The sequence below is a fragment of the Trachurus trachurus genome (assembly GCF_905171665.1).
Source record: "Trachurus trachurus genome assembly, chromosome: 1".
Taxonomy (NCBI): Eukaryota; Metazoa; Chordata; class Actinopteri; order Carangiformes; family Carangidae; genus Trachurus; species Trachurus trachurus.
Window position 1 is genome coordinate 38,479,534 of NC_139891.1, and position 27,320 is coordinate 38,506,853.

Here is a 27,320-nt window from a genome sequence, read left to right on the forward strand (position 1 = left end):
AGGAGGAGGAGGAGGCGGAGGAGGAAGAGGAGCCAGGTGAGGCTGCTGTCAGGATTTGGCAAAAAAAAAAACTTTCCTTGATGCGTCCGGTCCGTGATTGAAGGGCCGTCCTCGCTTATGGCACACTGAGACAAGACAGCCAGACAGAGGAATGAATCAAACGCACCCTCACCCGGCTGGAATGGCTGCGTCAGACGTAAACTAACGAACTAACGAACTAACGAGATGAGGAGGAGGAAACATCCGAGGGAGGGAAAAGTTCAAAAAACAATAAAGTCACAGGACAGTTCCAAGTCCAAGTTCGTAGTGTCGGATTTTCTTCTTTCCGCACCACAAATGAACCAAAGCCGACACCAAAAGAAAAGAAAAAAGAAGAAAAAAATAAAGATAAAAGTTGTGACGTGTCGTGGAATCATGAAAATCTAAATCACCGTCATCATCATCATCATCATCATCATCATCATCATCATCATCATCATCATCATGAATATTATGCATCAAAAAATGGAAATAAAAATAAAAAACAAAGAGAAGAGAAGAGGAACGAGGTGGAATGCACAGACGTGGAAGTGTTCGGAGTTTGGTCCTGATATGTGGCGTTGACCAGACCAGAACCTCCCGGTCCGGTCCGGTCCGGTCCGGTCGGCGCCCAGAGGGGTCAAAGGTCAAAGGTCGAGGTCACCGGTCCAGGCTGCTCCTGATTGGTCGGTCGGTTGGTTTTGTTTTTATTCTCTGGTGCAGGAAACAAGAGAGCGACTTGCGTGCTGTCGCTGTGTTTTTGGCCACTGTGCTTCCAGCTGGTGCTTTAGTGTTAGTGTCCATCAGTGTGTAGTAGTGTAGTGTAGTGTAGTGTGTTGTTGTGTAGTGTAGTGTAGTGTAGTTTAGTGTGTTGTTGTGTAGTGTAGTGTAGTGTAGTGTGTGTAGTAGTAGTGTAGTGTGCTTGTGATTCGAGTGCTTCTTCTCCCTCCTCTGACCTCTGGCCTCAGGTCTGCAGCTGGTTCACCTGCCCACCGGCGGCGCTGGGGGAGCTCCTCTCATCGCAGCTGGACAAACACAGACATTAGAGACATTAGAGGAGGAGGGCACTAAAGGTCAAAGGTCAGATTTAGAAACTAGTAGAGAAGACTTCTAAGCATCACCTCATTGAATCAGGACAGTACAGACCATGTAAGTGTGTTTACATGGACTGTAGTGTCCCAGTTATGATCATATTTGGGATACTGTGTTCACATGAACATAGAGAAACCTGGTCATTTATATCCATGTTTACATGACTGATGCGTAGGAACTGATGAAGCCCCTTGGATAAGAGGCGAAACGTCTTCCTCGACAAATACAATTCCAGTTGCCTTTGATTCAACTTGTTGCCCAGAGATAAGGATGACTAGGGATGGGTATCTTTTAGGTTTTATCTGAAAACATACAAACTGTCTAAAAATGAATATAAATTTAAATAATAAAAATACAACTAGAACTAAGAAATAGATTAACCAATATAAAATAAAACTAACATTAAACTGTCATAATACAAACAGCAGTGTATCAACACCAGCAGCTTGTGTCAGTTTTTTGTCGATGTTATAAAACACACACACACGCTACAGCTGCAGCCACGTTGTGCTCCGGCTCAGCGATTGGACGATGTGAGCGGAGCAGAGGGATGGACGGGTGGTGGTGCAAAAGGTCGTTGTTGATCCGTGATCCATTTGGATCGCTCTGAAAGTGGTCTGCGGATCAGATGATGTAAAAAAAAAAGTTGTGTGTGTACTGTGATAACACTAGTCAACGCCGCAGCCGAATAAACAGGCAGTTTAAAAAAAACTCAGCTCATATCGGCAGCTCTATGTCACACACGACTAAAACTGATGTGACACAGCAACAGAGCAAAGGGGCAGTACGTCTAATTAAAAATTCAGTGGCATCGAAACGAACAGTGAAATCTGCGTTGCTTTATATTTGCGCAGGAGCTCATGGCATTCACTTTTTACAACACAAACTGCGGCAATTTTGACATCTGTCAACATGAGACCACTGTGGCTTCTTACAGAGTTGCCACTTTTAAATTTTTTTGAAAAATCCTGCTGCAAATTCGACTAATTAAAAGCTCCATTTCCTTGTAACTCCTAAATTATGAACAGTTTGCTGCAGCCATGTTTGTTTTGCTGATACGTCACTTGGCTGCATCACAGCTGTCAGAAACCGGGATAAGGCGTTCACATGTCACTGTGTCACGTTTTGTCCGGGTAGCAAAAACGGGGATATTGGCGTATCCTGGTTTCTGTGATGTGATGTTTACACACACAAACACAAAAACAGGATCCTCAAGTCCATGTAAACAAAGTGAATGTGAAACATGCATCACTCCAAAAAGATCTGGGTGAAACACGATGGTGAAGATGACATGATGCTTATTGGACTCTTTATGATGTGTTTTGTATTTTAGATTGTTCAGTGTTTTGTTTTTGTCTTTTCAGCCTCTGTATTAAAATACGAAAATGATTTAGAAATAAAGAGTTAAAAGAAACTAACTCCAGAAATAAGTAACAAACAGTGTAAAGACTGAGGTCAGAGTGCTGAGCTGCTCCAAACATTAATGACATCATGTTTGTTTCCAGCCTGTAGGATGTTTTAGGACCAAAACGCAGCTTTCTGTAAAAAGCTGCTGTAGTGAATTGAGCTGCAGCCGGTGCTGCTCGGTGTGTGTAACAGTGTGTGTGTGTAACAGTGTGTGTTTCTCTACCTTTGTTGGTCTTGCTGGGGTAAATCTTGCTGAAATGCCTGTACTCCTCTGGAGGGGGGAAGTCCTCCATGGGGTGGAAGTTGAACTTGGATTCAAAATCATCTGAGAGGAGGAGAAGAAGCAGCTTTAATGAACATGCACATATATACTATGTACATTAACATGTTTAGAAGAAAACAACTGACTCCACTTTAACTTGATTTTCTGTTTGGTTTTGGTTTAAAAAACTAAAAACTCTGCAGACAGATCATTTCACACTTTACTTTTTCATTCTATAGTTGACAGTCTGTTTATGTGTCTGTCTCATTGTTTACATCTCCACAGGTGGCAGAGCAGACTAGAGTTTCTTTATAATCTCTCTCTCACTGCTTTTGTTCTCAGCAGCGCTACGTCACAACTACTTTCCTCTTTTGCATCTTTTTGTTGTAACTATCAACTATGAACAAGAGCACAGTGGTTGTTTGTTTCACAGAGTGAGTCAACGTCAGTGTCTCAGTCTCCTGCACCGATGCAGAGCGACCACCAGAGGGCAGGACGGTCACTGAGGAGCCGGGGATCAAACCACCGTTCATGTTTGACTGTAATAATTCACAACAGTGAAGCTCTAACAGAGCTACTGTGACCTGTGAAACTAAAGATCAGTAAAAACATCTGATACAGCGTCAAAACTCTGACGTCGTTTCACTGCAGTAAAATCTGAACTGTTTCACTTCAGTACGACGACACCAGGCTCAGACCTGAACACAGCTCTGTCATAACAGACCTGATGAACAGATGCATGTTAATAAACCCACATCAGGACAGGACAGAGGCTCAGTCTAATAATGGGGGCCTAGAAAAACAAAACATACGATTCACGGACAAAATATATATATATAAATAATAGGGATGGGACTTTTTGTCGACAAATCGAGAAAAAATCGACACATGCTCCCCTCGACAAAAAAAATGGAGTGTCGAAATGTCGAGGGGGCGGGGCTTGTGGGATTTCCATGTGTAAATTGCATTTTGTCTTTCAATATTTCCTGTTCAAATAAACAGCAGAAAGTGCCACTTTTCCCCTAATGAAAATATTTTAAATAAAACAAATCCACTTTTTCTAAATGGGATAGCTACTTGACCCTCATTCTGCTTCACATGTGACGGGAGCGTGCGTGCATGCTGACAGGCGACAGAGTCAAGAGATCAGCTGTCCGGGCTCCCTGCAGTCTATAGGTGATGGTGCTGTTGATGACCAGTCCGGCTCCGAAAAAAGGGCAAAACCATCGGCAAAACAGGTGGACCTCCCCCCGCATATCTGCTGCTGCTGTTAAAAAAAAAAAGGGCCGACAATTCGACAAAAAGTCGACACATGGGCCTCGACAATCGACAATCCAAATCCTGTGTCGTTCCCATCCCTAATAAATAATATATCAGATATTTACAGTCATAGACAGCGCAAAACTTGTGCACTTTCCAACCACTGACCTACACACCTACTAGGGCTGTCACTTGTTAGAAAAATGAGGTTTGAACGAATATCGAATGACCCGTAATTCGTTTGGATATATTCAAATCCCCCCCCCCCCCCCCCCCCCCCCGCGTGGCCACACACAATCGCAGTGTTTTATTTTGAAAATTGACCGGATTCTCTCGTTGTTTCATGTTTAACTTCCTGCCCAGCTTGACGCTATCTCTCGCTTCTCGGCACTTTGGGGCTGTTTGCCGAGTATCTCTGCTGCAGCCGACATATCCAGCAGGTCAGACTCATTACCAATCGAATATGAACATTTCACCTCACGTTCGAAAGAATATTTGAATCTCAGATAAAAAGTGACAGCCCGAACAGCTGCTGTGTTTGTATGAAGAGTTCAGCAGTGAAGATGTGACCTCCATCTGAGTCAGAGCTCAGTGGACGTGGCCAAAATCACTTCATCGCCCTGTGCTACATTAAATAGATGCACCAAGTAACTGACTGAATGAATGAATGAATGAATGAATGAATGAGAGAGAGAGAGAGAGGAGCATTGTGGGTCGTCGAGGAACCTCCCGACTCAGCGCAGCAGGAAGTGAGCAGAGTGATTTACATCGGCAGCAGAACATTTGACTATCGACACTCGGTCGTCTGTCTCATCATGAACCGACTCTCTAACAATCGCTGGGTCTGCTGGGGGGGGGTCAGAGGTCACAGAGCAGCCAATCACAGCGCTCCGTTTCAATCGCTGGGTCTGTCTGCTGGAGGGGGTCAGGGGTCACAGAGCAGCCAATCACAGCGCTGCGTTTAACCCTTCAGACGACAGGAAGCTGAGCAGAGCGATGTGGTGACGTCTGTCACTGCCCGATGTGTGACAGCTCCGTACGGCAACTCCACTTGGACAAACTTAGTTGAATTGACTTTAGGATCACTGTCCTGTGTGTCGCCAGAGATGGTTTATCTTTTTATTTTTTTTAATACTTTATTAGTAATGTAAACTGAGGGTTGGTTGTGGTGGTCTGGACTTTGATGCTCAGAAGAGGCGACTTTTAATGTTTACTCTCGTCTTTTCTCGCCCGCCTCATCACCATGACAACCACAAACAATCACAACTACCACAACGCGGCTGTCTTATGACGGACGTCCGCGCGTTTTTTTGTTGTTTTTTTAAAAAAAAATTTCTCAGTACCGTATTTTAAATGTACAGAACTTTAAGCAGACTTCCTCTTGTACGCAAATCGGGCAGCGCCCTGATGAAGTTTGTCCAAGTGGAGTTGCTGTAGGCAGCTGTCCAAGATGGCGGCCGATGGCATGCACATTGTTGTGCTGTTATGAGTGTTTTTTAAAGACAGTTACGCCGGTGTCGGCTCCGTCGCTGCTCAAAGCAACCGCCGCCGTTTGAAAAGTAGTGACGTGCTTCCGCTACGTCACTAAGATGACGGCCGTTGAGGGTGGAAAGTATGCATCGATCCACACTCAATTTTCTGGCCTGCTCAGTGTTAACGCACTTATGCACTCAAAATATTAAGTGTAAGTGCAGAAGTGCGCGATTTGAGACACACCACAGTATAGACCAGAGTGGCATCACTATGCAAATGAGAATGACTGATGCATCCTGGGTAATTTAGGGGGCAGCACCCGGCATTTTTAAATTGCACTCAGTGGCTTTTTGTGTTTTGATGGAGCTTAGACTAACTAACAATCAATTTGAATGTTTTATTTTGTGTTTCTTTTGTAGCACTATGTCTCATCATTATTTTGACACCCTCTTTGAAACCCACCGTTCACGCTATGTTGAAAAATTACAATGAATGAATCTAGCGGTATGCTCCTTTAGCCTCCCACAGTGATCAATGACTCCACACAGTGGCCAGAAATGTCTGACCCAGACATCTACACGTATTTGGTGGAATCACCGGGAGGTTTTGGCTCAGTGTTGTCTGTTAATAGCCTGTTAATAGACAACTTTGTGTTAGTTAGTTTGTCAAGCCAGTTAGGCTGAACTTTTCAATGGAGGGATGCCGGGCGCTGCCCCTAAATTACCCAGGATGCATCAGTCATTCTCATTTGCATAAAGATGCCGCTCTGGTCTATTGTAGGGTTGCACGGTATACCGGTACTAGATTGGTACCGGGGTACTAACGCATTTAAAACGGTACCATACTGCGCTTAGATGGGACCGGTACTTTCATTCTGCGCCGCCAGCAGCGGTGACGTCGCCGCGTGAAGTCGCCGCATTGTAATTTGAGCCGCGAGGAGCGAGAGAGCGAGTCACAAACGAAGCAAGGTGCTTTTTATCATTACCGTTACAGCGCCACCTGTCCATGTGCCTGTGTTTGTGTGTGTGTGTGTGTCTGTGTGTGTGCGCCGCGCGCGAGAGAGAGACGGCCGCCACAGCCTCGTTAATAAGTTTTGTTTTTACCGCGGATCACCACTGGCTGCATGCTCTCTCTGTCTCTCTCTCTCTCTCTCTGTCTCTCTCTGTCTCTCTCTCTCTCTGTGAGTGAGCACGGCGAAGCAGCGCTACGCAGAGATGAATTAACGGAACGATATTGCGTTGATGGGGGTGGGGGGAACAGAATCAATTTGGTCTACATATGGGAAACAATAGGTGTATGTTTGAGTAACATGAACATTTGTGTTTCATTCTATAAACTACTGATAACAATTTCTCCCAAAAATTACAACTGGTCAAAATAACAAAAAAAGATGCAGTGTTTTCAGACCTCAAATAATGCAAAGAGAACAAGTTGATGTTCATTTTTAAACAGATCACTAATGTTTTAATTTAGGAAGAGTTCAGATTAATATAGATGGAATGTTAATCCTGCAGCAGCAGTAACTGTTTACTGATTTCCTGTTTTATGGTCCAAAATTGTTCTATTAAAATAAAGCCAATAATGACATTTTTTGTGTTCTCTTTTTATGTGGAAAAGTACCGAAAAGTATCGAAAAGTATCGAAAAACATGTTGGTACCGATACCGGTACCAACATGTTGGTATCGTGACAACACTAGTCTATTGTCACAAATCGGATAGCGATGCAACTCAGGTAGTGACAATGTTTCGGCGGCGGCGGAGCGACTTACCCATGATGGACTTGGAGTTGGACATGTTGTTGTTGTTGGAGTGGCCGTTCCTGATGGGCGGGGGCGGAGGGGGGGGGCCGGCCGGGGTCCTGGAAGAGGAGGTGATGGAGGAGTTGATGGAGGGGGGAGGAGGAGGCTTCCCCACTCGGCCCAGAGAGTCGGAGACAGAGGAGCTGTTGCCACGGTACGGAGGAGGGGGAGGGGGGGCATCGCGCCCACCGTTACGAGACCCGGGGTGAGGAACCTGGGGGGCTGCACACACACACACACACACACACACAGGGTTACAACACAACTTCAACACACTATAAATACACAACAGTAAGCAGCAGGTTTCATGGTTTAGTTTTTAAAGGGATAGTTCAACATTTTGGCAAATTGGCCCATCACCATAATCCCTATAGTCATAGCAGTAGGTTCGTTACCTTTAATTGTCGGTGCAAGCTGTTTTTAGAACGGCGGAGCAGAGCCGTGAGCTGCTCAGAGCTACGCTACGAATGGAGGCTCATTATGGGATTTCTTGGTTTCCCTCATCAAACTCATCAAATACACAATCCAACAACTCTACAACGCTCTGGTGGACAAGTTGTGAGCTGCACATTCACCACGCTATGAGATAATAACACAACGTTACCACACAGAGTTGTTTTAGAGGGAAATACATGCAAAACCACTGATGCGCGTTGCCTTCAGGGACAGTTTTTCAGCAAGCAGTGAACTATTCCTTTAAACTACAAAATTTGAATTGTTGATCTCATAGACATAATGTTGAATAGTAGTCGCTTGAATTAATATTACTATTAAAAACGCATTAAAACCAAATCAGCTGATCAACAGCGAGTTTAGATTATTCTTTCGCTTATTTTTATGAAAAGTTTCAGTTGAAATCAACAATTCAATAGCCTAAATTATTTTGTTTATTAATATTATTACTATTTCTCTCTTTTTTCTGTCTTCTGGACTTATTTTTCACACTGGTGACCTCTCTTCTCTCTGTTCTTGTTTGACCTCACTCTGTGTCACTGTCTTCTGTCCGTATGTTGGACCATTTGAGCTGTTTTTATCTTCTTTTTTTACTTTGTTTAAGAAAATAAATAAATAAATCACCCAAAAAAAGACATCATGATAAATGAACTAAATTAATTAATGATAAAACAGCAAAGATTAAGTTATAAATCAGTAAATCTTTGTATATTATTAACAGGGTTACATGTATTGTTATGGGGGTTGTGTTATACTTGTATAGATGAGCTGCAGCACGGTTACACAACCGTTTCCTGGGGGATTAATAAAGTGTTTCTAATTCTGAATGTGAAGCCTCAGAGGCTGCGTTATAAAAAGCTGATGTGGGACAGATGTGCTTTATACACCGATGCTTTTACAGACACACACACACACACACTCTGGAGCTGCTACCAGATCAGCCTGACTCGACTCTTTTATAATCTTCTAACATAAAATGTGCAGGTAGTTGCTCCTGTTCTGATTTATCTTGGTTTAATTTTTATATTTATTGGGACGTCATCGGCCATTATTGAGTTTTCTTGTGTTTTCTTTTGTCAGTTGTTGTTATTATAAGTAATCTGGCGGACCATCTTCAAAATGAATTGATAAAGCGGCAGGAAAAAGTCGGTTTTCTTCATCCTGCTCCTTTCCATTCATTTATTTATAATCTATCAGCATTTGGTTCAATAATGTTTGAACTGAAAATGTCCGTGGCGTGCATGGAATAAATAAAAATGTTAAAAGCGTGGCAGCAGAGGGGCCGGTGGGCGGATAAAGAGGCAGAGACAGTGAAAGTGAAGCAGGAATGCTGGAATATTCCACAGGGCTTCAGGAATGCGGAGGAACCAGGAGGCCTCGCTGCCGAGTCGCCGCCTGCCTCGTCCAATCACAACACAGATACACCAGCTGACAAAGTGCCTTCCTGTTTGGCGTGTTCGCCGCTCACTCCGACTTTTAAAAAATGATGAATCTGTTTCCAGAGCAGCCAGGTCGAGGGTCGCTTCTTTGTGACACACACACACACACACTACTGTTTACTACGTTTCCTGAGTCTATTTTCTTTATATTAACAAGTAAACTAATCTTGTAAAAACTCATATATACAATCTCAGATTTATATTATATTAACCGCAGTATTAAACGCCACATTTACAGACACAGTAGCTCTCATCAGTTTAAGATAAATCTATAGTGCAATGCTGTTTTATTTATTTCTATATTTATGATATGTGCGGATTTTTATCTTTATTGTACGTTTTTATGAATTTATGTGGTATGAATGGCTCTATCACCGTCATCTGTAGATACAGAACTGCCCTTTGGGGATAAATAAAGTTTTAATAACCATATAATTGTGTAATTATGTCAAGAAATAGCCAAGAAATAACGGCCAGTTTCATAGTATTGTCATGTTTTTCATAAAGACAATACATTACACATGCTTTTCATGCTTTGAATTTTTGGGGAAAGGCCAGAATTTTTCTCCACCATGTCCTTGTAATTGTCAAGTACAATAAATTATTTCTGAGCTGTTTCTACGGAAAAGTTAAAAAAATGTAAGAAACAGCGCTCCAAGTTTAAAGATTTATTTTCCACACAGACGTTTGGGATCTAGCCCTTCCTCGGTGTGACTATTTCTACATAATCAATCGTTATTTCTTGTCTATATTTCTCCACATTACTATGAAAATAAACGTTATTTCTAATCTGGGCTATTTCTAGACATCATCAAGTAATAAGCGGCCTGTAAATTAAAGGATTACTAAAGTTTACTGTATCTGTAATAATTAATACATCGTAAACATTCCTCAATACTGTCACTTTCCTAAAATAGATTATGCAGGAACCGTATCAGCAGATCAGTGTGACTTTGTTTTTGTTCCATGTGAGCTGCAGAACAGAGATGTAAAGTTGGTAAAGTTCAGCAGAGGACGACTCAGGAAATACGTCTGATATCGATCAAACCACCGGCTTTGTACGTCAACCTAAAGGTTAATGCACAGTAACTGGGTTTAATTATGTTAATGTCAATTTACCTAATGTAATTTAAACGTTGCCGTGTCATCTTTAAGAAACATTTTCTATTGATAACAATTAATGACTTTATGAACATTTCAGATCAATAATTGTTCCCATGTTAACAGATACTTTGTAACGTTTTGTCTATTTGATTTTAACACATTCGTAGTGTTGTGAAATCAATTAATGCATAATAATGGTTATGATTTTAACACTGTGATTATTTATCTGACAATAATCGGACCAAGAAAATCTACAATAAGCACTCACTGGGAACACTGTAGATAGATTGATGCTTTTTAGCAACTTTTAATCACTGATAACGTTCAGATTTGTGTTTAATATCAGTTAAATTAACTTTTTTTTACTGTGTTTTATGTATATTTTCAGTGTGGATGTGAATGTGTCGTTAAGCTGCTGCTGTCTGGACCAGGAGCTTCTGGCTGACAGAGAGTCTTCATCTAACTGAATCTTTTTCCTGGTTAAATAAATAAAACAGAAACACACTGAGCCTGCTGAGCCTCATGTTGAAACTCTGCAGCTTCATGAAGCAGCTGAGGAGAGACAGGAAGTAGCTCTAAGCCCCGCCCCCCCCGTCACATGACCCAGCTGCTCTGATAACCGGTCCAGACCTGTCCACATTCCTCCGGCCGAGGACGGAGCAGCAACCACGTCCTCGTCCTCGTCCTCGCTGCTACCGGGACGAGGACGGGAGCTGATCAGAGGTTATTGATCATCCATCAGGTTTTCAGAGTGGGGGCAAAAATAAAAGTAAAAGGTTTTTATTCTCCAGCTGAATCTGAGTGTGTTGAGCTGTTGGTGAAACTAAACAACCGTCACTTCCTCCTCCACCTGCTGCAGCAGAGACTGATGATGATGATGATGTCATTGTTTAGCAGGACGCACTAATGTCACCTGGTCGAACCTCAGAGACTGATTCATTGTGGACGGAAATGAGAACGATGATGCACATGCACACAGCTGCACCCTTTATCCATTTATGTCATGGAAACAGAATTTGCTGTTGATTCACTTTCTCGTCAAAAAATATAAACTTGTCGATGTGATGTTTTGTTGGAAACAGTTGGCCGTTGTCATGAATTCATCGATCACAGCTTCTACTGGACAACTGATAAGTTCAGACTCACTTGTCTGAAATTAAAACAAAGCTTCAGTAAGCGATCCGGTGGTTTTGTCTAACTTCCTGTCAGCAGATGGAGTTAGGAGTCCCCGCCCTCGTCATGGATCTATTGGTCCTCGTCCCTACGTCACCACATTGACGCGCATCCCTTGGCTGCACACACAGAGAGGACTGCCCCTTTATGCCGTTCTCTCTCCTCATTGGATAAAACTTGAAGGATACAAGGAAAGTTTTCTCCTTGGCTCAGAGCAGAGCAGAGTGACTGACAGACCCGTGTTTCAGACCAAACACTCTATAGAAGTGATTGCTGTCGGAAGATACAACTATTTAAGACTTAAAGCAGATATCAGCTTCACGGCCGTTTCGGCTAATGCTGCGTTCAAGGCAGGCTTTTGAAACCGTAAGTTACAGCTTCAAGTCACAACTACGACTTGGTAGCGTTCCAGGTAACCCGTAGCTCGTGTTTTTACCATCCTGTTGTCTGTGAAAGTTCCCTATAACGGCCACTCGTAACTTCCGACCCGTGAACTCGTACCAGATCGAACTGGTATGACTTCACAGGAAGGAAAAACACAAAGTACGAGTTTCTTTGAACGCACCATGAGTTAGCAGCCCCCGCCCTTGTCAGGCATCAATTGGTCCTCGTGCTACGTCACCACATTCACGCGCATCCCTTGGCTGCACACACAGCCCTTCATGCCGTTCTCTCTCCTCATTGGATAACACTTGTATCCCACAAGGAAAATTTTCTCCTCGGGTTACAGCAGAGCAGAGTGACGGAGAGACTCGTGTTTAGGCTGAAATACTTCATGTAAGTGATTGCTGACGGAAAATAGGACTATTTAGGACTTATATTAACAAAAACATTCCACTGATATCTGCTTTAAATTAACACAAACATTCACCTTACTTCTGCTTTAAGACGACACAAACACACACGCCGTAACATCCTATATGTTATGTAACGTTATCCACCGCTCCCTTTATTGATTTTTCGCCGGCTTCGTTGTAAACAAATGCACATGGAGGAGAGGAGCGTCACCAGAACAGAGGAAAAGCGAGCGGACTTGCACAGTTCCCCTTTAAAGGTGATGAACCTACTGCTGTGACTATAGGGATTATGGTGAGAGGAGCATCTGTGATTTAAAGGGACAGTTCAACATTTAGTCAGACTTGGTTGTTGTTACAGTACCTGCTCTGCGTCCCGGTGGCTCTCTGGCGGGCGGCGGCGGCCTGGCTACCTGCTGGGAGGACGGCGAGGACATGGGGGGCGGTGGGGGGGCGTGGCTCCGTCCCGGTCCGCTTCCCGACGACGACGACGACGACTTCTTGTGCAGCGAGTTGTGTCTCTGCGGCAGCTCGGGGGCGTCGGGCGACGACGGCCCGTTGGAGATGGAGGCCGAGTGCGGCCGGTAGGGCGGCGGCGGCGGGGGCGGGGGGGCCGAGGAGGAGGAGGAGGAGGAGGAAGAGGAGCCGCCGCCGGTCGGGGGTCGGCTGGAGGACGAGGGCGGCGGCCTCATGGAGCCGAGGGGGGCGGGGCCTCTGCTGGGCGTGGGGGGGAGGGGCTTCTCTCTGCTGTGGGCCGAGGAGGAAGAGGAAGAGGAGGAAGAAGAGACTTTGTGGTGGTGGTTTGGCGCCGGTGGAGCGTTGCCACGGCCACCGCGCATGAAGGGAGGAGGAGGGGGAGGGGCCGAGCTGCTGTGCTTCATCCCGCCAGAGGAGGAAGAGGAGGACGATCCGCCGCCGCCGCTGGACGGCCGGGAGATGTCGGGCAGCGAGGGCCGGTGGTGCGAGCGCTGGTGCTGCTCCGGTGGCGGCGACGGCTTGTTGGGCGGCGACGGCGAGCTGGAGCGGCCGGTCGGCGGGCGAGGGGCCGAGGGCCGAGAGCCCGGCGGCCGCAGAGCCGAGCGACCAACCGAACCTCCTCCTGATGAACCGTCTGAGGAGGAAGAGGAGGAAGAGAGAGGAAGAGGAGGTTAGAGCAGCTGGTTGAACCAATCACAGATCAATAAGAATCAATCGCTCCGATGTTGATCAGCCGACGTCCAAATTCACGACACTCGTTCTTCACCCGCTCGCTCCATCGCTCTGACTGAAACATGTCTGGTCCATCAGAGATAAGAGCAGTGAGGAGGGGGGGGGGGGGTTTGGGTCCATTAGGCTCAAAATAACCGACTGACTCTAAATCCCCCGGGCTGATTCCTGCACTTTGGACGTGACGTGTGTGAATTTGAACATTTATTTCTATAGACCGAATCTCCTTGTTGTTTACATTCTACTTCCTGGTAGAAAACCAGCACGTAACCTGAATGAGATCAATAGTAACGAACGAGAGTTTAGCTATATATCATATTTTTCACGCCCTATCACCGTTTAGACAAATCTGAAATGATTGAAGAAACATTACTATTTCTGTGTGTGTGTTTTGTGTTGCTATGTGTTGTATTTATTCAGTTTGGGGGAATCACAGTGTCTAGAAAGCATCAGTGGCTGCAGCTGACAGGGACAGCTAACGGTAGCTAAGCTAACGGTAGCTAAGCTAACAGCAGGACGTCAGCTGTTAAAACCCTCCCGTTGTGGGACACGACATGAAACTACTCCAGGTAGCTCAGTCATGTTGGAACTCAGATATCCGCTGGAGAAAATATTTTTTCATGGAGCGTTTATTGAGTCACTGAGTTATTAAAGTTAAACAGGTAGCTAACCGTTAGCCCAGCTAATCTCTGATAACCATGACTAATTACAAAAATGTGCACACGTAAATAGTAATGTTTGTCCAATCATTGGTTTTATAAACTTTACAAACATCAGATTAGTCTAAACGGTGATATAGTGACATGAAAAATTAGATATATATAGTGAAACTCTCGTCTGTCACTATTGTTCGAATGCTGGTTTTCTACCTGGAAGTAGTTGTAAACAACAAGGCGATTCGTTTTATAGTGACTGAATCTATCCCACAATTCACCGCGAAATGTAATGAACATCCGATGGTCACTAACCGGAGCAAGATATCCCATCATGCATTGCAGTCACGGATCGCCGTTACCACACCGGCCCAGAGCGACCGGTGTAGCTACCAAATAAATGCAAGTAGTGACGGTGTAGCTACCAAATAAATGCAGTAGTGACCGGTGTAGCTACCAAATAAATGCAGTAGTGACCGGTGTAGCTACCAAATAAATGCAGTAGTGACGGGTGTAGCTACCAAATAAATGCAGTAGTGCAGCAGCCTCAATAAATGTGTCCAGCTGCCAGAGTTGTCCGGTCGCGGCTTCCACAGACTCCCACAACAAACGTCAGAGCAAATTTCCTAACAAGCGTTATAAACTGACCACAGACTCTGGATAGCGATGCTAATTTCTGTTAGCCCGTCTATGGTGTTTTACATTATACGTTAGCATTAAGCTAGCGGACTTTATATCTTAGTTGTGACACTGGCTGTGTGTTTTGAACGTTGTTTCAAACTTTGTGGGTTTGATTGAACATCTTTGATACTTAAATATATATATATATTACCACTTAATATATTGCTTTACTCCTCTTTTTAATTTGGTACCTATACCCGTATATATGTCTATGCCTACAATTACGCCAATTTCAACAATATTATGCCTCTTCTGTCTATTCATCTGCACTCAACACGTCCCATGTGAAAAAGGAGCGCTGGACTTTGGTTTATGTGTTGCCATAACGATGAGGTCATGTGATGCTGAGTCTATAAATCCACCTCTATAAACCAACCGGGTCTCACCTCCGACTGGTCGTAGTTTTGGCACTCCTCCCTGGAACAGGCCGCCCATTCCCATTGGTCCTCCGCCTCCAAATCCTCCACCTCCTCCTCCTCCGCCGCCTCCACCTCCTCCTCCTCCTCCACCACCTCCTCCTCCTCCTCCTGACTCTGGTGGGACAAACAAACACAGTAAATGTCAATACAAACACAAATAAAAGCAGAAGTGTGGACACATTTCCATATTCAAATGTTGAGGTGGAGTCGTGGTGGTTGGTTGTTGAGCAGCAGCAGAGAGAAGAGAAGAGGCAGCAGAGAAGAGAAGAGAAGAGAAGAGGCAGCAGAGAAGACAAGAGAAGAGACAGCAGAGAAGAGGAGAGGCAGCAGAGAAGAGAAGAGCAGAGAAGAGGCAGCAGAGAAGACAAGAGCAGAGAAGAGGCAGCAGAGAAGACAAGAGCAGAGAAGAGAAGAGAAGAGAAGAGAAGAGCAGAGAAGAGCAGAGAAGAGAAGAGCAGAGAAGAGGCAGCAGAGAAGACAAGAGCAGAGAAGAGGCAGCAGAGAAGACAAGAGCAGAGAAGAGAAGAGAAGAGCAGAGAAGAGGCAGCAGAGAAGAGCAGAGAAGAGGCAGCAGAGAAGACAAGAGAAGAGGCAGCAGAGAAGAGAAGAGCAGAGAAGAGCGACAACAACGTTTTATATCAACACAACTCTGACCTGAGATCAGTTACAACAGAGAAGAGAAGAGCAGAGAAGAGAAAGCAGAGAAGAGAAGAGGCAGCAGAGAAGAGAAGAGAAGAGAAGAGAAGAGAAGAGAAGAGAAGAGAAGAGAAGAGAAGAGGCAGCAGAGAAGAGAAGAGAAGACCTACAACAACGTTTTATTTATATCAACACAACTCTGACCTGAGATCAGTCACAACAGAGAAGAGAAGAGCAGAGAAGAGAAAGCAGAGAAGAGAAGAGGCAGCAGAGAAGAGAAGAGAAGAGAAGAGCTACAACAACGTTTTATATCAACACAACTCTGACCTGAGATCAGTCACAACAGAGCTGCAGCGCCGTCGCACTAGTTCCTCATTTCCACACAAACATCAGAGTTTCCTCTTCCTCACACACAGACACAATAAACCTGAGTAACAGCTCCAGTTGAGTTTGGATTTGACTTTTATCAACAAAAAAAAATGTTTACCATCAGCCATGTTTGGTATTTTCATAACTTTGCCTCTGTGTTCTGACTATTATGTTTCCACTTTAATCTACTTTATTTACATATTGGGCCCAAATATATACAAAAAGCATGTAGAGGAGCATGTACAGATGATTCCACAGTAATACAAAAAACAGATGACTATATGGAAAGAAATATGATGCTGCCCGTCACCTCCCACTGTTACACTCAGGTCAATATTTCTGCACTATATCACATTAAAACGATCACATCTGTGGTTTCACACGGTCGATCAATGTCAGACAGAGAGAGGGAGAGAGTTTTACGTCTGCACTTTGGAGGGTTAGGGTTCATTTCATATATAATAAGTCCAGTTCAGATCATCAACTCTGAAAAGTCTTATGTGAATGCTCCTATGATTTATTGAAGGAATCAGCGATAAACAATCTGATCCTGTTCCAATACGTTAACATGAATATATATTAGAGCTGCAATAATTAACCGATTAATCGAACAATAATAGAATATTAAATGAATCAACTATTTTGATAATCTAATAATCAGTTTGAGTAGTTTTTTTAAGGAAAAAAAAGTCTAAATTCTCTGATTCCAGCTTCTTAAATGTGAATATTTCTGGTTTCTTTGTTCCTTTATGACAATAAACTGAGTCTCTCTTTGGTTTGTGGACAAAACAAGACATTTGAGGATGTCATCTTGTGGTTTGAGAAACACTGATTGATGTTTTTCAACATTTAACATTTAATTTTTTAACATTTTATTGACCAAACAACTAAATTAGATTGATTGATCTAATTATTAATTAATTGATTAACTGATCATGAAAATAATCGTTAGTTGTGTAGCCCTATATAGTATTTTGTTATCATAATCATTATAAGCAGCTCAGTGACAGGAGCTAAGAGCCCGTCCACACAGATACAGGTTTAACCGTTTCAGCGTTTCATCCAGACAGAAAACGGCGTTTTCAGGGGGTGAAAAAACATGTTCCAGAGTGAGAAGATCTGAAAACGCCTCAGTGTTTTCATGTAGACGTCCAAAACAGATCTTTTGTGAAACGATGTCATACCCCATCGCTCTGACCTGTAACCTGAGACACTTGCGGCTTAAATCGTCACTGATCGTCATATTTGCTCCAACACGACTCCCAGTCAACACTTAATCCACTTGTAACGTTTAAAGTTTGAATCCAGCAGGAAGCTTTCCGTCTTCTCTGTTTGTGGTGTTGGTGTGGCGGCGTTACAGCAACACACACACACATACTACAGCGCTTTGATCTCTAGAAACGATATCAACTTGTACAGGAATGAAAGATCGTTTTAGGCCTGAGTGTGTGTGTGTGTTTGTGTGTGAGCGACTCACTCTCGATGACGGGGGCGCTGCGGTCGCTGACGACCCCCACCTTCTTCAGCCTGGCGCCTTTACAGATGTCGGTCAGCAGCGCTCCTCGACCTTTGGCCTCGGTGGAGCTCAGCTTGGGAGCCGTGGTGTTGGCCTGAGGAGACGAGAGGAAGAGGTGAGGAAGACTAGGATCAACTGCTGCACCGCCTCTACTCTCACTCACTGTCGTTGTTTTTGTAAATGTTTTATTTCCAATGAATGAGCACAGAAAGACAACACATATCCATTCTGATAGAATATCAGTGATGGAGCGACCGGTACAGTTTCGTTTAGTTATTTGTACCCACATCCCTACACTCTCTGTATTTCCCAAAGACAAAAAGAGGAGAAAAGAAAAGCAGAGAAACAACGGCAGAAAGTCCTGTTGTTGTTTTTCTCCTTCAAACTACAGATTATTTCATGATTATTCGTCTCTAATAACAAGTGACTACACTCCACATCTGTCACATCTCATCATTTTCTATCCGACTCTCCTCAACCGTCCGTTTGCCGTGCTCACACAGGCCGATGTGTTTACTGTCGATACTCTGTGTTTCCTGTCAGACCAGGTTTCCAAAATAAAGTCCAACTTTTAAACCTTCTCATGAAGCCAAAAACAAAACAAAAAAACAGGAACTCTCCTAAACCAGTTGAAAGGTAAAAACAAGTGAAATGTTGCTCAGGTTGCTTTTGTTTGTGTTCACAGAGCTGCAGCTGATTTACAGCCGATTGTAAATGTATAAACTGAGCTTTATGATCCTGGGTCAGAGGAGCATGGTGTGTAGCGTCCTGGCCATCATCATCATCATCAGGTGAGACAGTCAAGTTATGTATTTCTTTCATTATGGATCCCCATTAGCACTTGGCGGTTTGGTTTGGTTGTTCTTCCTGTGGTCTAAAGCCGGGAACACACCGCCACGACGCCGACGGCCTTTTGTCCGACAAGTCTATCGCCTCTCGTCGGCCACAGTCGGGAGAAAGGAAACAGTGAAACACGCCGCCCCGACGACTGCCGACCAGAGCGATTGATATAACAGAGTGGCGATAGGACTCTCATAGAAATACAGACCCATTTTAAGTCATAAAGTGGTAATAATCTTTGCCATGTTGACTTAACAAAATAAAATTCAAACAAGCGATGCTAATTTCTACAAAACAAGCTTGAAATATAGACTTATTTAATTTTTTTCGGGACAACTTTGCATTTCGGGGCTTCAATACAAGAGGGACATTACATACGAGCAGCATGGAGGTATGTGGATGTTTTCTGGTGTGTCTTTTTGTTACGAAGACAGTTGGTATCCATTTGCAACCGTCATATGGACATGCACTGCTACGCCGAGACCCCCTGTAACTCAGAGAAGCCACGGAGGACTCTGAAACTTCTCCCAGCCCTTAGTCCACATGAGGGGGAGGAGATAATGAGTGAAACATTTCAATTTTGGGTGAACTATCCCTTTAAATAAACCAAACCAATCAGTCATGAACTGGCCTGAATAATATGATCATGTAGAGGAAACCACATCATTACAACGAGCAGCAGTTTGTGTTTGATAAAGATAAAATATGTCACAACGTCATCGTCGTGAAGTCGTGTGTGTGTGTGTGTGTGTGTGTGTGTGTGTGTGTGTGTGTGTGTGTGTACTGTGTGTCCACTCACCTCATTGAAGGTGGGCGGGGGCGGGGGTCCGGGGGGAGGAGGGGGAGGGGGTGGGATGGGCATCCTGTCCCTCTGGTGGCTCCTCTGTGTGTGGGAGGAGGAGGGGGGAGGGGCTGGAGGCTGGAGACCTCAGCGTCTCAGGTGGGAGCTCACACGCTGACTCCTGCTGGACACACACACACACACACACACACACACACACACACACACACACTAACTGATCAGTGATCAATGACTTAAAACACTGGTTTTTGATGCACAACAAACAAACAAACAGCTTTTCAGCTCCTGATCGACCGATCGATGGATCAATGGTCTGATCCAAACAGCTCTGTAGCTCTGTGGTGTAAATACAGATGTTTTCCAGTCGTTCCCTGCAGAGCTGCACTCAGTCAGGACTTTTACAACAATCACAGTAAAACGTTGAACCTCTGACACAGATTTCATTTGTCACAAATGAACCATAACTGAAGTTAGGCCACATCGTTCACATCGTTTCCATTCATCAGTGTAAAAACATAACAAACGTCAGATTTCCATAGTCTTGGACTCACCCTAGCTTATGAATTAAGGAAGTTTTCTATATACATGTTAAGCATAGATATTCTCCATAAAGTGCTGAAAAATAATAATTTTCATGAGAATTTGTCAGGCGAACAGTGCTTTTTTGGGTCTTTTTTGGGATGTTGAGGGTGATATCTTAAAATCCAGTTGCAACAAACCCCAGAATCTTTTTTTCCTGCCTCCCCCTATGTGTCAAGATACTCTCTGCCAAATGTTATAGTTGTATGACTATTTATGCCATTGTAGTACCTAAACATTTGCATTTACATCATTTCGCCAGCAAAATGACCCCAGAAGAGGGGTTTTGGCCCCTGTAGCTTTCCAGCAGCTAGTTGACCAGGTTGTCCACCCAGGTTTTAATCCTTCAACTTCCTAGAGATCATTTCTGCTGTCAAACCTTTTACAACGCTCCCTGTCTGTTTTTTTACTTTGCCCCCTGGGTATACACTATCAATTTTCTTTTCTGTACAGCTTTAAGCTGTTCAGACTTAGACTAAAACAGTGGCAGAAAATGATCAGAAGGATATAATTTAATTGTTAATCGCAACTATTTGTTTGGCAATTTATCATCAACTAAAACTTCTGAAGACAATGTGTGTTTCTCTCATGTTATGTTTTTTTTGTTACTTCATGTTTTGTTTTGTTACTTCTCTTTTCTTGGACTTTTGGCATCAACAGCTGCATCACAAGTTTCTTGATTTAGAGAATCAGCACGTTACACTGCAATATAATAAAAACACAACTTCATCCTCTGTGAGAAACTCCTGTTGTGTTTCTCCTGTGGCCTAGAAAAACCATCACAACTTTAACCATAAACACTGATTTTACAGAGACAATCTTTGTTTATTTTCTACGAGGCGCTCGTTCTCTTCACCACGAGGAGTTGCAGCAGTCACAACATGCAGAATAAAAACATGCAAAACGTGAGAAACGACTCTTTTTTTAAAATAGTTTTTGATAGGACAGCTCTAACGATAACCGCCGCCTCAAGGCCTCAGGCTAAAGACGCTCTCTCTCTCTCTCTCTGGTCTCTTCACCGTGAGGAGTTGCAGTCACAACATGTTTGTGTTCACACACCGGTGTTAACGTGAAGACAAGACGAGGAGCTGTAGGCCTGCTGCTGCTGCTGCTGCTGCTGCTGCTGCTACGACGTCCACAGATCTTCTCCTCTTCCTCATCGTTTCCACCAAACTAACCCAATCCAGGGTTTGCAGAGTTTTCCTCAGAGTCTTGAACTGTGACGGTGCAGCAGAGCGGAGCCGTGGCTCTGTGCTGAGCTCTGCTCACTCACTGTGAATGTTAATGAGCTGTTGTTGCTGCTGCAGCTACTGAAGCTTCTCATCACTGATTAAAACAAGACAACAGAGTGTCTACGTACCAAGGTTATATTATATAAACTACAAATACACTTTAAGGTAATAAATTAATTGCAAATTTGATTTTGCTAAATGTTTTTGGGTTGTTCCTCCTTAAATGTTGTGATAATATCATACAGTGAGTCCCAGCTCTATTCAGCAGTCTTGGTTTTATATTTATGTCATTAGCATTAGCCTAGCAGACACCGTTGTAAACAACAAGAAAACAGCAGGAAGATGTACGACAAATGGACCGACGATGAGGTGAAACGCGGCTACCGCCTCAGCTCCTTCCATCCTTCCTCGTTCTCCGTTGTTGTTATGGTTTTTGTGCATGTGCTTGTGACCTGCCTGGGTGACGTCACGGTCGAAACCGTCGCACAGCGATTAAGCGGCGATGGAAACTCATGACGTCGCCGCGGGGTCCGACTCTGCAGTGGAAACACGGCCACTGAGAGGACGGTTCCTGTAGAAGTTCCTACCCCCTCCCTTTACCAGGAGCTCCTGCAGTGGAAACACGGCTGTTGATTTAACCAGCACCAGGACTCTAGAGCTGGAGCTGAGGCCCCGTCCAGACGAATACGATCTTTTTCTTAATCGTTTTGAAAAAAATCTCCGTAAACACGGCATCGTTTTATCAGAAATATCTGCATCCACACGGATCACCTGAAAACGCTGTAGTACCTACGTACTGCAGGCGTGTGTGGCGCTGCAGCGCTGCCTGCCACACATAAACACTTAAGACAGAGAAGAAGACGGGAAGTCCCCGCTGTAATTCAATAGAAGAAGAAGTCCCCCTGTATTCAAACCATAGGATTCAAACTCAAACATGGATTAAATGTTGACAGGGAGTCGTGTCAGAGTAAATATGATGATCAGTGATGATTAAACAGGCGCGATTCAGCCGCAGCGTCTGAGCGACCCGGCCGTTGTTGTTACGTTACGTTGTTGATGTATTGTTTAGCTGCTGTAGCGGTGTGTGTGTGTGTGTGTGTGTGTGTGTGTGTGTCTCAGGTTACAGGTAGAGCGGCAGGGGGCATGACATCATCGTTTCAGAAAAAACGTTTTTTTTATCCGGATTCGACACATGGAGCTGAGTTAAGGTGGAAATCCTGCAGAGTTCTTCTTTAAAGTTATTCATAGTAAAAATAAAACACACCCTCCATATGATCCAGTGATTTTCACAACGTAGCTGAAACTGAAACTGCTCTACAAACGTCAGCTCTGCTCACAATGACTGACTGACTCAGGTCACTGGATCTCCCCAAACCAGTTAGTAGCTGCTGCTGCTGCTGCTGCTGCTGCTGCTGCCTGAGCCCATTGTTGGCTCACATCGCCTCCTCCTCACCCCACCCTCACCTCCTCCTCCTCCTCTCTGCCTCGTGCTGCTGCTGCTGCCGGGCCGACGAGCGTCAGGCAGGTTTTTTCACGGAGGGAAACCGAAGGAATCTCACCGAGCGAGCTGAGCCGTCAGTCAGAGACCGACTCTGAATGGAAAGAACCGACTGAGAGTTTATATGTGTGTGTGTGTGTGTGTGTGTGTGTGTGACTGTTAGTGTGTGTGTGTGTGTGTGTGTGTGTGTGTGTGTGTGTGTGTGTGTGTGTGTGTGTGTGTGTGTGACTGTTAATATCTGACTGGTTGTTACACTAAACTCCAACAATGACGTCACTCTGTTGAATATAAACCTATAATCATTCACTTGAGTCGTGTAAACGTCTTGGATGATGACGACACTCTCAGCCGTCCAGCCAGATAACAGGGCTAATCAATCAATAAATCAATTAATTAATTAATTAAATACACGTTTGATAAGACACTCATTCACGTGAATCATTTCTGCTTTTCTGCTTTTCTCTGTTTGATGTAAATAAACATTAACGTGAGGACACATCTTTCGCACTGCTTCTATAAATGATCATTTACTACTTTACTCTATTGTCATTGTCATATAACACCATAATATGAGTAACAATGAGAAGTACTGGTGTGGTAGCAGTTATTTAAAGTTTATTTTATAAAGGATGAGCCTTGGGATCAGTGATTGTCTTGTTGGAGCTGACACTACTTTCTATTTTAAAAGGAGAGGAAAAAAATAAACTGTTCTTCTGCTGACACGAGTATTTAACAAAAACATTAACAGATGTAAGAGTGAGTGAACGTTTGGAAGGATCTGAAACAACTGAATGGATCTAACCTTTAGTTAAATAAAATAACATTATTATGATCATATAAGCAAATGATCCTCAGCTTCCAGCTTCAATAGTTTTGTAGAATAACTCCTATGTTGATCTTTATTTGCGGCGCTACATGAGCACATATTTGACCTGCTGGGTGTTTAACAACTGTGACTGTGGCTTTTTAGAAGAAAAAAAAAAAGGATTATTAAATATTTCTTGTCGTCTGCACTGCAGCAGAAAGAAAAAAGAAAACAGAGAAAACTTGGCAGATAAAGTTAAATAAAAGGCTCAACAGCTCCTCCTGACCTTTGACCCCCATCATAATAATAATAATCTGACTAATCATTTCCCTTTCAGATCAAAAAGGGGAAGTGAAGTAGGTCGCGATCGCTGCGTTTAGCTGTTCACACACACACACATAGACACTCTTAACACACACACACACACACACGGTTGGTAAACAGCCATAGGATGGAAAACAGCTTCCCCACATCAACACAGTGAGGAACAGGGCCAGCGAGGGGGGGGGGGGGGGGGGGGGGGGGGGTGTACGAGGAAGTTGGATGCTTTTGTGGTTAAGGAAATACACTGAGCTGAAGGCCTGTGGCTCTGTGTGTGTGTGTGTGTGTTTCTGTGTCTCTGTGTGTGTGTTTCTAGGCTTTTTCTGGGGAAAATGGCAGCCAAGGAAATCTGTCGTTCCCGTTTTACAACTCGTCCTCTTTAGTCTTTAGTTTCTGTTGCCGGTGGTTTGGTTTTAGTTTCTGAGTTCATGATGTTTGTAGCCTGAAACTGTTTGACCTGGTTAAATCCTGTCAAGTCACTATTCATGCAAAAACAAACGTTCAAGCTATTTAAAGATGCAGCCGACATATGTTTGACACTTTTACAAGACTAAAAAGACTGTGAAGATGAGTTGATTATTAAAAACAGTTGGTAATTCATCGATCTGTTGACAGATTGTTGCAGCTCTTTTTCTTAAATGTGACTTTTTGTTAAAACTGATTGATCTTGAGATGTGGGCTGTAGGTTTTTAGTCATCTAATCAGGAAAATGTTACATGTTTATGTTATTTTAACTTATCAAATACATATATTTAATGATCTGACTGAATATCTTTGGATGCTGAACTGAAGAATTGAGTTAAATCTGTTAAAAACACTACACTGTGTGTTATCTACTGTCTAGCATTTTGCAGATTAAACTTAATCCATGATGGAAAGCTACATTTTAAGACAATTTAACACCTCATATAATGTCATTTTAACACCTGTTGCACAAGCACACAAATCAGCCAGGATGAGTTCAGTCTAAACTGATTTATTCTCATATGTATGTCACTATTATAAATAATAAATCACTCATCTTGATGTGGTTTTATATAAACATAAGCAGGAACTAAATGGTTGGATAGATCACTTAGCTACAAATGACTATTTAGTTAAAGCTCAGTGGTCTGGAACAAATGTTAACTAATGTTAGTGTGTAAGATTGTTTCTATGGCCTCTGGAGCCTTATTAAATAATATAAAAACAATTTTTTTTGTAAAATAAAACATATTTGTGATGGTGTAAACACATGTTCCTGAGATTTAGACTTTCTAACGCCTGAAGTTTTACTAAAGTTAGAGATTTCCACTAGTCACATGTTGTACTCTGTGTTAAACCAGCTATATAGATGTATATAAAAGCTCACAAACTGACAAAACGACATTACATTACATTACAACGCAGTAAAAACAGGATTAATCAGGCCTGGGCAGGTCATGCAGCCGCTCCCAGGTAGAGATTCACTGTTAACACACCTGGCTGCTTGTTTGGTTGGTTGGTTGTTGCTACAACCTTAAACTTAGGTGGAGTAAAAGTTGTTATATTATCGTCATTTAATCAGAACATTTAAGTTAACTAACTTAACTTACCCTGGCTCCAGGAAGAAGAAAAGGCAGAAGATGTCTGGTAGTCTCGTCCTCCAAAACAACATGAATGGAAAGTGCCGTTGTGGCAAAAAAAAAAAAAAAATGGGGAGAAAAAAATGGCAAAAAAAAAAAAAAAGAAAGAAAGAAAAAAATCCCTGGTTCGTTTGTCGGAGCAGTTTCACACAAAAAATAATAAGATGTGCTGGCAAGTCGCGGTGATGTAACTAAACGCCACCACCACCGCCACTAAAAAAACAGGCAGAAGTTAGTTAGCCGGCTACCGTTAGCCTGTTAGCCGTTAGCTGTCGACGACGGTTAACGTTAAACCAGTTACGTTCGAGTTAGCTGCTAGCCGTTAGCTGCTAGCTGTTAGCCGTTAGCCGCCGTTAGCTGTTTACTTCCCACTAGCTGTCAGTTGTTGTCGTTGTGTGGCAGCGCTAACAAGACAAGACGTGCCCCGGAAATGGGTTTTTACAGCGCATTAAATACCCAAACTGTTTGGAGAAACTCTTCGTAACTGTTTTTTAAAAAGTTTTTTTTAGCAGCAGCAGTAGCAGCACTCTGCGAGCAGAGCCAGAGCCAGAGCTAGACTCCACTAACTCTCCCACCCGCTGACTGTGACACAGTTTAATCGCGGCTTCGCTGCTGCAAACACGGAAACGGGCAGAGCCGACGACACAAAATGGAGGAGGCACGTCAGCGCCGCGTTCAGGTGCTGCGGGAAAATCCACCCACACTGCCCACACACCGGACAACTTTGGAGCAGACTGGCACGCAGGGCCGTTGTATAGGAGAGAAAGGTGATGATAACTCTAGGGGCCCAGCGCCCAGTGGGGCCCATAAAAAACCCCAGTAGTCTAATCTTTGTATGACTGATTTATTCTGCGTAAGACCCTGACTAATACTCATAGTACACTGTAAAAACTCAACATCTTTCCAAGAATATTTGTCTTATTTCTTGTCCAAATGTCTCATTTCTAGTCAAAACTAATCTCTTTCCACTTAAAATAAGACTCATCACCTAAAAATTAACTTGTTTTTAGATCATTTTCACTTAAATTCACAATAAATAGACAAATCTGCCAGTGAAAGTAAGTTTTTTGTGCTTGTAATAAGGAAGAAAAACTTGCTCCACTATCAGATTTTTTCTACTTATTCCAAGTGAAAATATGCTTGAAAGAAGTAAAACTTGTGTAAAAACAAGCTACTTTTAATATGATGTGTCTTATTTTAAGTAGAATGAGATTTGTTTTGACTAGAAATAAGACAAATATTCTTGCTAAGTTTTTGTCTCACACTGAGCTATTTAGTGTTACTACCACCGGTAACTTTTGCACATTTCTCACGGTAAACTTTTATTTTTTAAACGGATACATTTCTTTTTTCATTCCCATAAGAACACCTACCTTTATTGCCTCTCATGTGGCTTTGACCCCCCTGAAGGAAAGCCACAGTAAGGGGGTGGGAGTTACTTTACTGACATAACTGGATGACTGCACACTTCACCCTGCTGGGCTTCATCTGCAAAGTAGCACCGCAAGAAAAACAAAACAGCTACACAGAGAGAGACACACACACACACACACAAAACTACCACAACATGTTCATGAGAGACAGCGAAGACTCACAAATAGTTGCAAAAACAACCACAAAGAGATGTAAGAATAAAACAAAGAAACAAAACATTCCTCACAAAGAGTTCATAAAGACCAACAACACGCAAATGAACACAAATAGATGCTAAAAGACAACAAAACAACTGGTTGCAGAAATTCCCATAAAGACAGTTCTGTGGATGCCGATGAAACGGATTAAAAGGGCAGTAACTTTTTGTAAAATGCTAAATTGTGATGCATGCGTGCTGCAGGGGTTTTGTGTATTTCTTTTTTCTTCACTTTTGTTCAACTGTGTGTTGTT

General features: G+C 43.3%; 1 protein-coding gene across 1 annotated transcript; it reads right to left on the reverse strand.

The window, feature by feature from the left end:
• Positions 1-884: 884 nt before the first annotated feature.
• wipf2a (WAS/WASL interacting protein family, member 2a) lies at positions 885-25,997 on the reverse strand. The gene is made up of 8 exons (XM_083971440.1): positions 25,407-25,997; positions 19,395-19,557; positions 17,717-17,849; positions 15,202-15,348; positions 12,640-13,386; positions 7,283-7,534; positions 2,741-2,842; positions 885-1,043 (listed from the first exon to the last, which is right to left on the reverse strand). The coding sequence occupies exons 2-8, from the start codon at positions 19,455-19,457 to the stop codon at positions 1,000-1,002; spliced, it is 1,488 nt and encodes a 495-aa protein (XP_083827566.1). The 5' UTR covers positions 19,458-19,557; positions 25,407-25,997; the 3' UTR covers positions 885-999.
• Between the last annotated feature and the right edge of the window lie 1,323 nt (positions 25,998-27,320).

Excerpts from the sequence above, each read along its gene's own strand:
- wipf2a (XM_083971440.1), bottom strand. The coding sequence starts at position 19,457 with ATGCCCATCCCACCCCCTCCCCCTCCTCCCCCCGGACCCCCGCCCCCG. Across the intron at positions 17,850-19,394 it reads CCCCGCCCACCTTCAATGAG|GCCAACACCACGGCTCCCAA; the intron begins GTGAGTGGACAC and ends TCGTCTCCTCAG. Across the intron at positions 13,387-15,201 it reads AAAACTACGACCAGTCGGAG|ACGGTTCATCAGGAGGAGGT; the intron begins GTGAGACCCGGT and ends CTTCCTCCTCAG.